This window comes from Artemia sp. Qi Xiang Cuo, chromosome 1 (assembly GCF_049724085.1).
Source record: "Artemia sp. Qi Xiang Cuo chromosome 1, ASM4972408v1, whole genome shotgun sequence".
Classification (NCBI taxonomy): Eukaryota; Metazoa; Arthropoda; class Branchiopoda; order Anostraca; family Artemiidae; genus Artemia; species Artemia sp. Qi Xiang Cuo.
Window position 1 is genome coordinate 40,817,122 of NC_142794.1, and position 13,521 is coordinate 40,830,642.

Consider the following 13,521-nt stretch of genomic DNA (forward strand, 5'->3'; position numbering starts at 1 on the left):
AACCAAAACTCTAAGAAACAAAGTCTTGGTAACAATGGATACATCAAAAGAATCAAAATTTGATGCTTATTCAGAATATACGAAATTTAAATATTTTGCCATTTTTTGCCAGAAACAATATTTTTTTTTTTTCCCAGGGGTAATCGTATCGAACCAGTTATCCTAAAAGATCGGGAGGGGGCTCATCTGATTAAAAATAAAAGTTCTAGTGTCCTCTTTAAGTCACCAAACATATTGGAGGGCAGCTAGCCCTCCTCTCACACCCATTTTTCCCTAAAATCTTCCGATCAAAACTTTGAGATAGCCATTTTGCTCAGCACAGTCAGCACATTCAATACCTATGTCTTTGAGGATGACTTAACTCCCCATACCCCCGAAAGAAGGGGTGGAAGCTACGAGGTTTGCTGATTGTTTACATACGTTACTGGCTATTGAGAAGTATACAGATACTTTTCGAGCAGGGGGGGGGTCTTCCGGGTGGAGGAGGTTACAAGGGAGGATCTTTCCACGGAGGAATTTTTCGTCGGGGAAGGGATTTTCCATGGAGAAGGAGTTGTGTTTCCGGCATTATTTAAAAACAAATCTGAAGTTAAAAAAAACAAGTTTTATCAAATGAAAGTTAGGAGCAACATTAAAACTTAAAACGAACAGAAATTCTTAAGAATATGTGGGGGGTTACCCCCTCCTCATTACCTCGTTCTTTAAGCTAATTTTTTTTTTTGAACTTTAAGAAAAAAGCTTAATATTCTAATTAAACGGTCATGTGTTTCATGAGTCATTCTAAAATAATTGGAAAGGGGGCAACTTCCCTCATACTCATAATAATTTGTGTTCATTTTAATTGTTAATGTTGCTTCTTACTTTCAGCTGAAAAAAAAATGTTTTTTTTATTTTTATTTATTTTATTTAATAAGGACAAATGCACCACTGCATAATAGCATGGCCTCAGAAAATGGGCGGTTAAAAGAATAGTTTTTTTTATAGTCATTTAACAACTAGCCATTCCTGAATTGTTCATCGATTGCATTGTTACGCTCTTCAATTGCCCCACTCCCAACACCCCCGTTATGCATCGCCAAAATTACTATTCGGATTACACAAAAAGGTAGAAACCACCACCTTCTGTGGCACGGTATCTTTTTTCAAATAGTTCGTGGTAACGAACTGTACGTAAGGATTGCGGCTCAATAGTAACAGAACTCTAAGAAACAGAGTTTTGATAACAAAGGATATTTCAAAAGAATTGAATTGTAATACTTATTCAAAATATATAAAATACATTAATTTTAATGTTATCCATAAAAAATTATGAACCTGAGAAACTTTATCCAGATTTTAGAAAAAGAGGAAACAACCCCAAAACATTAAGTGATCTTAATGAAAATCCCACCATCGGATTCAGCATACCAGAGAACCATACTGTAGAGGTTTCAAACTCTCATATTCAAAAATGTAGAATTTTGCATTTTTGCTAGAAGCAAGATCAAGGATGCGTGTTTATTTGTTTTTCTTTTGTTTGTTTGTTTTCCCCATGGGTGACCTCATACAAGTCAACGTGATAATTTCTGTTTGTTTTAAGTTTTAGTGCAGCTCCTTACTTTCAGGTGAAAAAACTTGTATAGATATATATATATATATATATATATATATATATATATATATATAAATATACATATAAATATATATATATATATATATATATATATATATATATATATATATATATATATATATATATATATATATATGTATATATATAGTATATATATATATATATATATATATATATATATATATATATATATATATATATATATATATATATATATATATATATATATATATATATATATATATATATATATATATATATATATATATATATATATATATATATATATATAATCGCTCTTTATTCGATATACTAATTTCACCGATAGGTTTAGCTATTTGTGTCTCATTAATCTTTGAATAAGCAGACATACATGGGCGTAGGCAGCATTAGGCAGCATATTGTCTAGGGGGGGGGGGCAGTCGATAGTGTGATGGAGTTTTATCAACTGCTTTTTCCAAACTATCTGCTTTTTCAGCCATATCTAATGTAAATTTGAAGGTCTAAGGGGGGGAAGCTGCCCCCCCCCTCCCTACGCCCATGCAGACATATGCACATTTAAGCAGAGATTGCAAAATGTTTTCATTCGTATAACCCATTTTCTCGCATTTTTGGACCATAATAAAAAATAAAAAAAAATGGCGGCGAAACAACAACTCACAGAAACTTAAACGTAACTTTTAAGTTGAAAACAGCATTCACGTGGAATTTTTCATTTTCTTGTAACTAGGGATTCATAGTTTTTCTTTTTTTTCTCTACCATTTCTTAATATTTTTCATGTGAACCAACGTTTCAGATAGAATCTTAATCCTTTATTAACCCAGATCAAGTACTTTATTCCTAAACATAACACAATAGCTTGTTTGGAAAATAGTTGGCTACCTTATGTAGGGTTGTTTGAAAAGTAATTGTTTATCCTACTATGTAATTACCTGAAAATGGTTTGAACGAACTTACCGTTTACGAACTTACATAAACAACAGCTCTGGAGCAATTCAGCCTATTCAATCAAGCGATTCCTTCCAGATATTCCATCTTCTGCGTAAATGTGCATGTGCCTGCTAATTCACCAGTTAGCAAGACATAGATGGTCTTGGCCTAAATGGCCTTGAAACCTTGGCACAAATGACAAACATTAAGAAATGGTGGAGACAAATAAGGAACACTATGAACATTTATTTACCAAAAAATTTAATTCCATGACAATCCTATTTTGAATTTGCGAATAACGCCAAGTTTCTAAGAATATTGTCTCTCCCACCATTTTTCTAGAACTATGGCCAAGAAATTGAAAAATTATGTGTTCCGTTTTCAACCGTGAGAAGAGTGGACGATGTTCATCGCCATGATTTTATTAAAATGTGTGTTTCAACTAGCACATTGCTGCTGCATTTGATCACGTGTGCGAACTCTAGAATCACTCCAGCAGGCAGGGAGTAAGTTAAAATTATCAATCTAGTCTTCATCCAAATAACTATAATTCAAGCATAGTTGCACATAAGCCAGACCCTTCGAAATGCTTCTTAGGAGAGGGAAGAGAACTTCGTGATTGAAAAGCACGTCTCTCGGCCAGTATACAGACTTCTGAATCATTTTGGCGGTAAATTTTTACCAAATCATATTATTGACTTACAAATAAAGTGAATATACCACTCAATGCCTTTTTTATGCTCTTTCCAAATATAATAATCATTTTTGTCGGAAATGGATTTTTCCCCCACCCCTATATATATCAATTCATGGTATATATTTGCACATTAGGGGGGGGGGGCGTTGGCAAATTTTATTTCTGATGTAAATGGGAGGTAAGTTTAAACTGTACCCCCACCCCCCAAATTTACAAATATATAACCTAAATTGGTATATATAGGGGTGGGGGTAAAATTCATTTCCGACAAAAATGATTATTATATTTGGAAAGAGCATAAAAAAAGGCATCGAGTGGTATATTCACATTATTTGTAAGTTATTAATATGATTTTGTAAAAATTTACCATTTTGGCAGCAGGGTGAATCAAATCAGCAATCAAAGGTCTTCGTCGATATATGTTTATTTAAAGCACCTTACCCACCCTTTGTCTTCAGTACTAACCAATATTTTACCAAAGTATTTGTCGTGTTTTATTGTCTGTATCTATTCCTTTATTTTATAGTTCAAGCATGGCATTAGCCATGAAGTTTAACTGAGTGATTGCTATTTTTTACCTGTTCGTTCTGCACTTAGTGTCCTTTTCTTTAATTTATTATATGTAAACATTTCCAGACCCTTTTGAGGGATATTTGAGATAAATCTTTAGAGAGGGGGACGGGTCATATAATTAAAATGCACGCTTATAGAAAATTATATCTGGATTCCTGTTGTAAATAAAACATGACTCATTTTTTTCACAGATCTTTTCCAGAGAAAACCTTGAGGAAAAGGTGTATAGCCCCCTCCTCCTTCGTGCAAGTACAAAGTCGGGTATATCAAGATTTAGGTGCAAACTGAAGACAATCGAGATGAGTATTTAACTAGAATACTAGAAAGATAAAAGCTGGTGAATATTTTCTCTTAAAATGAAGCTTAAAGAATGTTCCCATTAAAGGATATTGTTTGACATTTTTTTTTTAAATAGACGTCAGTCTCTTCAACTTTAAGGATCAATTTCCTGCGGAGGTGTCTAATAAGAAAACTGGTTAAAAATGATTTAATGGAAAGCTTTTAATGGAAAACATGACTCATTTTTTTCACAGATCTTTTCCAGAGAAAACCTTGAGAAAAAGGTGTATAGCCCCCTCCTCCTTCGTGCAAGTACAGAGTCGGGTATACCAAGATTTAGGTGCAACTAAAGACAATCGAGATGAGTATTTAACTAGAAACTAGAAAGATAAAAGCTAGTTTAGTTGCTTGTACTTATTTTTTGAGAACTAACGTTCTTCTGCTCCTCGATATTAGCTTGAATGATATTTAAGTAGCACAAAGCAAACTTTGCAATAAGTAAATTACCCAAATCATAAGATTATATCGCAGCCACATATACACCTCCTTATGCACGCATAAGGAGAATGAGGCATTTTTAGTTAGAGTTATGCCCGGAGAGCATATTTTTTTTCTTTAAGCATGAAGCCCCTTATTTAACGCATACATCCCCTTCTCAAGAAAGTGGAATGAAGAACCAATTAGTGAAAGCCATTTGATGACCAATTCAAGAGGTGCCTTTGAAGACGACGAGACTAAAAACAAACGAAAGAAACAAATTAAGGCAGGAACATATGCAGGTGTTTTTCTTTAAGGGCGGGAGAAGAAGCAAGAACAAAAAAAATAAGCTGATGAACTGAATAAGAACTGCTAAAAAATCTGGGGAAATATTCACCTTACAAGAAAGTCAAAAACTAAAATATATAATTACATAATGTTGCAAACCTTTAATGGCGGAAACATTAATTGTTTGTCCTTTTTTTTAGAGAACCAATTGTTACCTTTCTTCTCCATCACGGTTCCACTAATATCTGAATGGAGCAAGAATCACAGTTTACAACAACAGAAGACTGTAAGTCTGAATTGTCAAATGGCCCCAACTGAAAAATACCCCCACAGCGACAACTATAGTAAAACAACTTTGATTCTCTTTCCTCAAATTCTGAAAGTGAAATTTTGTCCAAAAAAAAGTCTGCAGTGATTCTCAGAAATCGTCTAGAGTCATAAGCCGCGCGTAAACTAGGATCTGATAAAGCAGTGTAGGCTTTGGAGATGCGTTGGAACTGGTCAGAATTGATGGATGAGTTTTTGTCAGGATGAAAAGTTTGGGCAAGGCGGTAATAGGCGGCTCTAATCAATTTCTCATCAGCCTTAGGGTCAACACCCAATACTTCATAGTAGTCAGGCTCCTCCTCATCCAGCATTGATTCAAACTACAAAAAAGGTTAGAACTGAAGTTGCATTCAAATCTAAATTCAACACAATCCGAGATTTGAGTTGATTCATAGATCTAAAAAAGTTAAAACAAAAAAAAATTAAAAGGATTTCAGCCAACCATTTAAGGAGAGCATATTCCTTTTATTGAAATTTTTCATTGGAAATTGGAAGCAATATATACTGACTCTATAATACTTCCTACTGTCTTAAGATATTGACTAAAAACAATACACGTTACATGCACTCTACTTTAAAAAGCCAAAATAAACACAAGTTTCTTTGGTTTTACATAAAAAAAAAATATTTGGTTCCTTAAAAAAAAGGAATTACTTCTTTACCTTTTTTATACAAATATAGGAAAGAGGGCTACAAGACAAAATTCAAGTAATTTTATTTGTTTATTTACTTTTCTGAGTTAACCATTTAAATATAAAAGGCCTTGTTAAGAAAAAAAAAGCAAAAGTGAACAAACAGAACTTTGTGTTTGTCAAACAGGACAAAACACAAGAGAGTTCTGTTTCAATGAAGCCAACCATAGGAGACTACAGAAAATTTTCAATGGGGAGGGGAGACCAGAATAGCACTGATGGTTGGGGGCAGGGAAATATATTTATAAGCTTTTTTGAGTACATTTAGGAAAAGCTCTCTAATAAAAAAAAAGTGACTAATTATGCATGCAAAATGAAACAAAACTCAGAAAAATTTAAAACACCACTCCTGGCAAAGCCCCCAATGTTTTTTTTTTTTTTTTTTTTTAAATCCCACCTCCTCTCCTCTCGGTGACATAATAATCTTTTTCACTTAATTTCAATATTTAATCTCAGCTAAACTAAATTAAAAACAACTTGTAGTTTTTTAATTTTAGATTTGAGTGGCCAAACATAATTGACAAAGACAAGGTATACTACAAAAAAATTTTAAACCGCAAAAAAGTACCATTCCCGGTTTAGCTGGGTGCCCTTCTGCTATAGGACACCCCTTTCACGGTGGAAATACGTTAACAATGGACAAATAATTTTCATAAAACCTTGTTCTCAATAAACTATACATCATCCTCCATCGTCCCAACCTTCCCTCAACCCGAAAACAAACCTAGGAGGAGTAGAAAGATGTACCCTTACAATATCTTTAGGCACGCCATTCTAATCCTTCTTTAATACCCATTTGGCTACTCAAAAATTAAACAAAAACGAACCAAAAATAAATTAAAATGAATTATCTTAATACTAACATCATTTCCTTAATTTTTTTTGTTAATACCCCAATGCTTTTATGCTATCATATATTTATTTATTATGCATTATTATGTATTTATTATCCATTATATCCAAAACCTAGAGTCAAAGAAAACCAGACTCGAACCAATATTACGGAATAATTTATTGTTTCCCAAGATTAAATCTGGTGTCGACTTGTCCTTATGCAATTTCCTAAGTCTTAAGCTAGGTTACAGAAAGAGTAGACATATGAGCTTAAAACTGCTTCTAAGGGGATATTTTAGGATGTGGTTTCATTCCCAGAAGATTCATTTAACAGCTTTTCAAGATCTTAAAACCTGCTAAAGTGGAGTTTCGCCAAGATCTTAACCTTTCTAAGAGCCTATGCCCAAAAATCACCCTCCCTGCATCGATACTATGTTTTGATTTTCTAACAGACGTATAAAATATACCTTTTTCATAACAAGACAATTCCCCGCTCGAACGGAAGTCCCTTATATTTTCAGATATCATAGGCAGCGCAATATCGCGGCCTAAGTAAAGAACGATGTTGGCACAATGTATTATTATGTTGTTTTTTTTTTCCATACCAGGGCCCTTCGTATCGAAGGAGTTGTCGTAGAAACTTCGAAAAGGGCTCATTCAATTAGAAAATGGAGTGGCTTGTGCCCTTTTTAATAGTCGAAAGTTATTGAAAGGCAACTAACACCCCTTTCACGCCCACCATTTCCCAAAACACATCCAATCAAAATTTTGAGATAGGCATTTTGTTCAGCGTAGTTGATTTCCAGATAGAAAATATGTTTTTGAGGAGGACACTCTCCCACAACCCTCAAGGCAAGGGTGTTGAGTTATGCCCTGGGGGCATATAAGAACCATGTTGGCACAATGTATTATTTATTATTTTTTCCTTTAGACCAGGGCACTTAGTATCGAAGAAGTTGTCGTAGAAACTTCGAAAAGGGCTCATTCATTTTGAAATTGGAGTGGCTTGTGCCCTTCTTAATAGTCGAAAGTGATTGGAAGGCAACTAAAACCCCTTCCAAGCCCACCATTTTCCAAAACCGATCCAATCAAAATTTTAAGATAGCCATTTTGTTCAGCGTAGTTGATTTCCAGACAGAAATTATGTTTTTTAGAAGGACACTCCCCCGCAGCCCTCCGGGCAAGGGTTGTAAATTATGCCCTGGGGGCATATAAGGTATTCTATAGAAAGTGTTGTCGTAGAAACTTCAAAAAAGGCTAATTCGATTGGAAATTCAAAGGGTTAGTGCCCTTTTTAATAGTCAAAAATTATTGGAGGCAACTAACACCCCTCTCACGCCCATCTTTTCCCCAAACACATCCAATAAAAGTTTTAATATAACCATTTTGTTCAACGTAGTTGAAAGTTCTGGAAATTAGCCCCCCCCACAGCCCTCAGGGCAAGGGTTGTAAGTTATGCCCTGGAGGCATATAAGGTTTTTATAGAACGCGTTGTCGTAGAAACTTCAAAAAGGACTCATTCGATTGGAAATTGAAGTGGCTAGTGCCCTTTTTAATAGTCGAAAGTGATTGGAAGGCAGCTAACACCCCTTCCACGCCCACTATTTCCCCAACCACATCCACTCAAAATTTTGAGATAGCCATTTTGTTCCACGCAGTTTAAAGTTCAGGAAATTATACTTTTGACCAGGACACTCCCCCCACAGTCTTCAGGGCAAGGTTTGTACGTTATGCCCTGGGAGCATGTAAGGTTTTTATTGAAATTTTTGTCGTAGAAACTTGAAAAAGGTCTCATTCGATTGGAAATTCAAAGGGCTACTGCCATTTTCAATAGTCGAAAGCGATTTGAGGGCAACTAACCCACCTCTCACGCCCACCTTTTCAGGTCTTTAAGGGTGACAACCCCTCCCCCCCCCCAACAGCCCTCAGTGCAAAGGTTGTAAGTTATGCCCCTGGAGCATATCAGGTTTTTATAGAAAGCGATGTTGTAGAAACTTCAAAAAGGGCTCATTCAATTGTAAATTGAAGTGACTAGTGCCCTTTTTAATAATCGAAAGTGATTGAAGGGCAACTAACCCCCTCTCACGCCACCATTTTCCCAAACATACCCAATCAAAATTTTGAGATATCCATTTTGTTCAACGTAGTTAAAAGTTTTGGAAATTAGGTATTTTAGGATGATAACCCCCTCAGATCCCTCAGTGCAAGGATTGTAAGTTATGCCCTGGGAGCAGTAGCGTATCCAGGGGGGGGTAAATCTTCTCGTAAGAATTTTTCTTAGCTATGATCAATTAAAAGAAACAGTAAAAATGATCGTTATTTGGGTGGGATCAAACTTTTTTGAAAATTAATCTTTTTCTAGAGCCCAAAGTGGGATTATTAATAGTTCATTCATTTTATATTCTATTTCTTGTGTAACTATGAGCATGGTTAATGTTGGAATACCTTCATATTCCCGTATTTCCAGAAACAAAAATAAGAATCCCGCAAAAACGGTAATTTTACCGTGTGAATTTATCATTTAGAGCCATTACAGAATTTTTAGCCGTGTCTCTAAAATTCAATACTTTTGAGGGGGGTGGGCAAACTTTGACCTACCAAACAAGTCATGTACGCAAATAATTTAATTAACAAAAGTTAATTGTTTTCAGTTTTTATGAGTTTTACGAGGAAAACGAGTTTTTGCGACCATTAGTAAAATCAGGAGAAAAAATGTTCCGATTATGATTTAATTGCCAAAATTGATGTTTGCCCAGGAACAGCGAGATAAGTAATAAAATGAGTAATTTAACGATTCAAGGGCAATCTTTGAAGCCTTGGAACAGTCGGGTAGAGAGCATTTTCTTGGTACTTTAATGTTAAGGTCACACTACATGATACTCCAACCAAGGGGGTAATAACTGACCGTCGCAGGTCTCCCTTCCTTCGTGCCTCCGGCACACCTGAAACAGCGTGCTACTGGAAGCGAAGGAACACAGTTTTATCTTTGGCTAATGGAAAGCGTACGGCGCGTTTTTTACGACGGCAAACTTTCTCCTCTTGAGAGGTTATCTTTACTTGGTTGTGTTGTTTACTGCGTTCGACATTGGAGATCCTGGGTCCTAAAAAGTGGACATTATGCTTTGAACGATAATTTTATTACCACAAACCTTTACCAGTGCCTAGAGATAAATATGCATTCCCTTGTGCTTCTCATTCGTCGATTCAAACGGCTTGGGCTCGAACGTCTTTTCAAACTCTCCGACATGAATAGCGAACCGTGTGAAGATTTTTTTTAGGAAGATGCGGTCTCAAACAAGCACTTACTGTACCGTAATAAAATTTTCGTTCCTCCAACTTCTACATTGAATTCGTCGATATGAAAGTATAATGGATTTTGAAGCTCAATATTCTAATGAACAGTTGTCCTTGCCCAAGGCCAAGCGAGTTAGATCCATTGGTGTTGTGTCTGTCAGTTCCGATTTTTCTTTGCCCGGGGACGATGAAATCAAGCTCGAGCTAGGGTGAGCTCGTATTCAAAGCCAGCGAATAATGAAAGCCTTGATACCCGACGACGTACTTTCTGCTTTCGGTCACCAAGTACCGAATGTTCGTCTTTCTGTACTTCACGACAGTGACTCAGACGATGACTCAGAGGAAAATACTCTGTCCGATAAGCAGGAAAAGGCTTCCGCGACTGACACTGAATCGGGCTCGGAAAGTGACGGCATTTTTGAAGATTTGGCAGTGATTGCTCACTGCGTGAAACACCAAGTGGAGAAAAATTGGGTTAGAGAGCCTGTGACGAACATGAAGAATTCTAGGTTTTGTCTTGTCAAGACTTCTGACGGCTCCATAACACCAATAAAAAAATCCAAGCTGTTGTGGCTTCTGAGGGAAAGCTCTGAGAAGCTGAGTAGTGACCGATTAAAACGGGTGATGGTCTAGGGCCGACAAGTAGGACTACGTGAGTCGCCACAAACCAATGCAGAGGTCGGTGTGAAATCGGACAATAAATATCTGAGAAACTAGTTATTTTTTTTTTAGTTGGTTGCTTTACTTAGCGCTTTTTACTAATAACTCGGTAGTAACAGTTTTTCTGACTGTTGCTTTACAGTTTTCTCTTCAAATAACCAAAGGCCTGGGTTTAATACCAAGAAAGTTGGATTCTAAGTACACTATGATAAATAATTTTCTTGCTCACATGACTGCTATGAAAAGGTAGACTGACGGTCCCCCCCCCGAAACAAAATCCTGGATACGCCACTGCCTGTGGGCATATAAGGTTTATATAGAAAGTTGTTGTAGAAATTTCAAAAAAGGGCTCATTTGATTGGAAATTGCCCTTTTTAATAGTCGAAAATGAGTGGAGTAATTAACCTCCGTCTCACGCCCACCATTTCCCCAAAAACATTCAATCAAAGTTTAGAGATAGTTATTTTGTTCAACGTAGCTGAAAGTTCTGGAAATTATTTATTTAAGGATGACAAATCCCTAGAGCCCCCAGGGCGAAGGTTGTAAGTTATGAGTTATGAGGAAGTTATGTACGTTATGAGGGCATAAAAGGTTTTTATAGATGGAGTTGTCGTAAAAACTTCAAAAGGGGCTCAATTCAATTGGAAATTGAGAGGGCTAGTGCCCTTTTTAATAGTCAAAAGTGATAGGCGGCGATTTTATTTTTTAGTTTCCGTAGGGGGATGGAATTTTGGTACTTGGGTATTATGCGCAACTCAGTCAAGTTAACGCTGTGTAAAATTCGAGAACACACCGGTTTTTTTTGTTAGTTTCTTCGTTATTTAAGAAATAAATTCGCGTTATAGATTTGCAGATTAGGGGGGGGGGGGGTAAGCATAACGGGTCTGCGTGCAAAATGTGTTTGGTACAATTATTCTTCATATTAGATAGATAGACAAATAAGTGTATTTTAAAGCCAAATTTACGGCCATGAACACAGTAAAATAACATAAATGTAGTGAATGGGGGGGGGGGTGTTTAACCCCCCCCCCCAAAAAAAAATACCCTCCCCCACGAAAAATACCCCCCCTTCGGAAAGTAACCCCCGCGGAAAATACCCCCTCCTTGGAAAATACACTCATGGAAAATACCCCCCCCCCTGTGGAAAATCAGGTTTCTAAATATGAAACTTTTATCTGAGTTTTTTTTGTTAGTTTTATTCAGTTTTTTTTTTATAGTTGAAGTCCGAGAATAATTCTTTCTGGGTATATGGCCGTAGTAACCTATATTGGCATTTGAGGCTAACATCCATATATGGGCATAGAAGAGATTTAATGTTCTTGGTAAAAGTCGGGAAGAGATTTAATCTCCTTGGTAAAAACTTGGGCCGAGATTTAATGTCCTTGGTAAGTGTTATTTCTAGACCAATCAGATGCCTAGGATCCCTGTACATACAAGATCACGTACCTCTTTTTAGACCTGTTTCATGGTTATATTGTTTGTTGGTTATTTGATGCTGTTTCATGGTTCTGTTTGTTGGTCAACTTGTTTGATGTTTTTTTTTGTTTGTTGGTTATATGATTTGATGGTTATGAGTGTTGTTTCATGGTTCTGTTTGTTTGTTTCTCAACTTGTTTGATGTTTCTAAGCTTATTACACCGAACAGAAGTTCACATATTTGCTGGATAAGAGTGTCTAACGGGACAGGATCAATGACACCTATTTCTAGGTCATAAGATTTCTCTTACATCACAAAAAGATGCCGAAACAAAGGAACATTCAGAAATTACTTTTAGGGGATTATTTGGGCGAAATAAATTAATCGACATTCTAGGGATTTTTTGGGTGAAACAGTTTGAGACATTTTAGAGGATGATTTTGGTGAAACTCTGTGGTCGCTATAATAGACAAGTACACAATATTGGATAAGTGAAATAATTATGAGTATGAACCATCAATGACTCTAACCAAAATGGACCTCAACCTCCATGGGCCACCTCTTCCAAGCCCGCAAGACCCCTTCCCACAATTCCAACTTTTTGAGGACACCCCCCAATTTTCAATATTGAGGCTCAAATTAAGAGTTAAAAATGTGTAAGAAAAAACTTGACCTCTTCTTTCAAGATTTAGACAAGCGAATGGTATGAACATCCAATTTTGTTACTTTCTACCTCACATTATCAAATATGGTATTTAGAATGTTACCCAACTTTTTTTTAAGTCCCCCCATGACCCAAAATGTTTCCTCATTATAACTATTTCTGTTTACGAACCTTAGCGCATCAGCTATTCATGCAAACACCCATCAATAAAATCTATATAAAAAGAACCAACACTTTAAAATTATACACTTCGAAACGTATATTGTCAAAGCACATTTTGACCGTCCTGCTAAAATTCTAGGCTAGAAACACTTTGCAGACGCTCACGAAACGTTGGAAAGTTCATTGTTTCTATAGTCTGGGTGTCATATGAAACATATATGCATCACGTCCAGAATTGAATGCATTATTAGCGATATCTAATAATGTTGAAAAGTTATATCATTTTCTTAGAAGTGAAACAATGCTCTTTTCAAAATTAGCTAGTGAAAATATTAGGTTGTAATTAGGTGCAAATGTAGAACACATTAATAGCCGCTAAAAAAAATAGATCGTTTTCAGACAGGCCAATGCAAATGGGGAAAATATGAAATGGGCTATAAAAGAATAAAATAAAAAACAATAACACGCGCGATTTAAGGGAAAATGAGGGGAGAGGACGCCAGGAGGGAGGGAGCGTCTTTGAGGGACAGAGAGTCGTTTTTGGTCAACAACTCAGCAGTAACTTTTTTTCCGCTGTTTGATATATAATTTAATTTTCGTTGTGCAAAGCAGTA

At 36.0% G+C, this 13,521-nt stretch overlaps 2 protein-coding genes across 3 annotated transcripts in view; both read right to left on the reverse strand.

The window, feature by feature from the left end:
* Window positions 1-5,220, reverse strand: part of LOC148956310 (uncharacterized) — a 97,519-nt gene extending 92,299 nt beyond the window's left edge. Inside the window, exon 1 of one of the 2 annotated variants that reach the window (XM_089094890.1) lies at window positions 5,017-5,220. In XM_089094890.1, coding sequence (XP_088951016.1) covers window positions 5,017-5,085 — 69 coding nt within the window. In that variant the 5' untranslated portion in view covers window positions 5,086-5,220. Of the gene's footprint in view, window positions 1-2,796; window positions 2,836-5,016 lie in introns of those variants that run through there. The other variant, XM_089094895.1, reaches the window with a different exon arrangement.
* On the reverse strand, window positions 5,085-5,495 carry LOC148956312 (uncharacterized). Its single transcript, XM_089090339.1, has one exon. The coding sequence runs from the start codon at window positions 5,493-5,495 to the stop codon at window positions 5,085-5,087; it is 411 nt and encodes a 136-aa protein (XP_088946465.1).
* Window positions 5,496-13,521: the final 8,026 nt, after the last annotated feature.